The sequence below is a fragment of the Macrotis lagotis genome, chromosome 1 (genome assembly GCF_037893015.1).
Source record: "Macrotis lagotis isolate mMagLag1 chromosome 1, bilby.v1.9.chrom.fasta, whole genome shotgun sequence".
NCBI lineage: Eukaryota > Metazoa > Chordata > Mammalia > Peramelemorphia > Peramelidae > Macrotis > Macrotis lagotis.
Window position 1 is genome coordinate 392,554,897 of NC_133658.1, and position 3,160 is coordinate 392,558,056.

At 32.7% G+C, this 3,160-nt stretch overlaps 1 protein-coding gene across 1 annotated transcript in view; it reads left to right on the forward strand.

The window, feature by feature from the left end:
• LOC141502350 (uncharacterized) overlaps positions 1-2,252 on the forward strand; it is a 22,238-nt gene extending 19,986 nt beyond the window's left edge. Inside the window, exon 4 of the mRNA XM_074207068.1 lies at positions 76-2,252. Within this exon, the coding sequence (XP_074063169.1) occupies positions 76-391 (316 nt within the window). The 3' untranslated portion in view covers positions 392-2,252. The remainder of the gene's footprint in view (positions 1-75) is intronic.
• Positions 2,253-3,160: the final 908 nt, after the last annotated feature.

Genomic DNA, 3,160 nt, shown 5'->3' on the forward strand with positions numbered 1-3,160 from the left:
TCTTTTCCTCTATCCAGGGAGATGTTCAGGACAACCGAGTGGGTTGGTTGCTTTCTAACAAATGATCTCTTTTAGTATCCTTAAGTGCTCTGAGTTAAAAAGGGATTTTCAACTTGGGAGTTTGGGTGGCTTGTATTTTTGGATGACTTCCTTGTCACACCATATTCTTATTCATCATTTATTATTCTGTTTCTGTAGTCTGACTTTCTTGGCAGGTAGTAGAAATGAGGCTGAAAGGTCTGTCCCTGAAGATGGCAGTTATGCAGAGGGCAATGTCTACACGATTGAAGATAACGTCTACATTGTTGAGGATAATATCTATATGATAGAAGAGGAGAATGAGTATGTCGTACCAACATGCAATGAGAAAAAGGAACCCTCCAAAATTTGACCATGACATCCTTAACTGACACTTCTCAATTTCTCCACGTTTACCTCCTTTCAAGCTCATGGACTATTCTTTGATGTTATCTCTACCTGACAGGAGCAATTGTAATAAAATGGTGATTCTGAAGATGATACAACAAACTTGATACCAAACAATTTTACCTGTATCAGATTACAGATTGTGCCAGAAAGATGGAAATTAAATTTGGCACTATTTCTTTTAAGTTATGCCATTCTTGTCATGTGTGGGCATAGAAGTTAGGATTTTTTTGAAAGTCATACAATCACTGCAGCGTTCAAAAAAAACTATAAAACAAATAAAAGGATATTGTTTTTGTTAATTCCAATTATTACATTTCTCCTTAAGTTCTTCTGTAGGCAACTAGTTTTATATCCTCCGTAAATTCAATTACTTTAGCACAGGCAGATGCAGTTCCCCTTCTTTGCTTTTGCAAATGTGACTTGTTGCCTGTTTATTTCCTGGGAACTTGGGTAGCTTATTTCCATAGTTACAAGAAACCACCAGTGCCTCTCATAGCTTATGCTACTGTGTGTGCAAAGAAGTTCTATTAATAGGCAGATGAATATTGCTCAAAACTGAGAACATGAATCTAAGGTAGAGAAACTGCAACTATCTTGGTCTCCTGCTGCCAGAACTGACATAAGATACTTATGTCTGAGCCATGAAAGGAAAAACTACATTGAAGAACTGCAGTGAATGAGATGTCCAATAGGACAGGTCTTTTAGAAAGAAATAGAGGCTGTTGCTGTTTGAGGGTATCACTACTTTAGAGTGGCAATCTCCTTCCATCTTTCCCTAGCAAATTCAACATTAAAATGTAATGATTAATGGGAAAAGGTCAAAGTTTTTTTTTTTAATTTTTAATTTTTTTCATGATTGACATTATGGACAGCTTACTATCCCTTCCTCCAAAGTTCAATTAGACTTTTTGCTTCACTGAGGGAAATTTGTACAGTTAGAAAAAACTGATCCAAGAAACAGGAAAGATTATGGCTGTTGGGAACAATGGTTTCAAATAAGAACCATTCTTTTTTCTCTTTCAAGTATTTAGAACATTTTGAAAGCTGACATCACCTGCTAGGTACCTGGGCTGATAAAAGGAAATAGAAATATTTCTGAATATAATTTTGAAATGCTTAATTGTTTTAATTTTAAACTAGAGATTTGTTCAGATTTTGGAAGAGATTTCAGTGGTGATAGCAGCTCCATTACTAAAGGGGGCCAGCATTAAGATATAATTGATCTGAAAATGGCATTAGTAGAAGGATTATAGGATCAGGAAATCAGACCTAAGCTATATGACTAATTTAATACATAGTCATAATATATGATATGTAAGTTAACCTATAATTCAGTTTTCTTAGTTCACAAATGGGCACTTCAGTGGCATTATAATCAACAGGGGATAATAAATGTGAAAATAATTTGAAAACCATTTTGTGAATACAAAGTATTGTCATCCTTATCATTATTATTTGGGGCCAAAATTACTTTTGTTGCATTGATCAATAGGAAAAAAAATCTTTTGAACAACTTTGGGGGGGTGGGTCAAAAACATGCTTCATTACTTGATAATCTTTGAATAAAATATTTGTAAAGAAGAAAATTATAGGTTGTGACATTTAGATTCATGACATTTCACAAATCTATAGCCTTTTTAGTTCTTTTTTGAGATAGGACATTGTTTGGAGTTATTAATGCCTATCTTTAAATTTGTGATTCTTTGAAAATAAGCTGCTCTTGTCTTTCACTGAAAGATCTAGTTGAACAATTTTTCAAAATCATGTGCTGTAATGTACTTTGAGAAGGGATATTTAAGTTCCATTATGGTCACTAAACAAAAATAAAAGGTTTTCCTTTGAAATAATGGTTTATTTGCTTAATTTGTGAATAGAGCACACAGTTAGACCATAATATTCCCTCACTAGAGATCCTTTTAATATTATAATGCACGATGTTCAGTGATATGCTGCCTAAGCTATAATCTAAGGAGATATTGTGGAGGAGCTCTTTACTGTAAATAGACTGACATTACAATTTGTTTGGCAGACTATGTGAAAATGTTAGAGTTCTAGGTGTAGAAACCCAGCATTGTTATGAGGAACCTAGGTTAGTAAGAAATGTGCTAGAATACATGGTTGGATGATATCTTGAATATATCATTTTTTCCTATTAGTCAATGCAGCTAGATGAATATCTTTAGATTAAAGAAGGGAATATTAGGCCCTTTGAACAAGATGCCAAAATAATATGGAATTAATGCATATTACCCAAAATTTTAGCTTAAGGAAGTTTCCCTTTGAGATTAGATTAAGGCTACAGTCCCAGATATTAAAAAAAAATCAATGCTTTTATTAGGAAACTAAATAGTTAATAAGAAATGTTATCTACATCAGAGATAGGTAATGCAATAGCTATACAATCTATAATTTTATCATTTTGATTTTTTGCCTAAAATCTATAATAATCTATTTCCTACCTAAAGCCGAGAGACAATATCTCAAAAATAATAATAGTCTTTTATGATTTAGTAGCTTAAAACTACTGGTTAACTTCTAGTAATACTTTACTATTGATTACTTAGTAGTAATATCAATGGCATACTATTAAGTATCCAATATTGTAGCTATTTGCCACTGATCAATCAAAAGGAACTCTAAAGCAATATATGATGTCAGGGTTCTATAATAATCTATTTCCTACCTAAAGCCGAGAGACAATATCTCAAAAATAATAATAGTCTTTTATGAT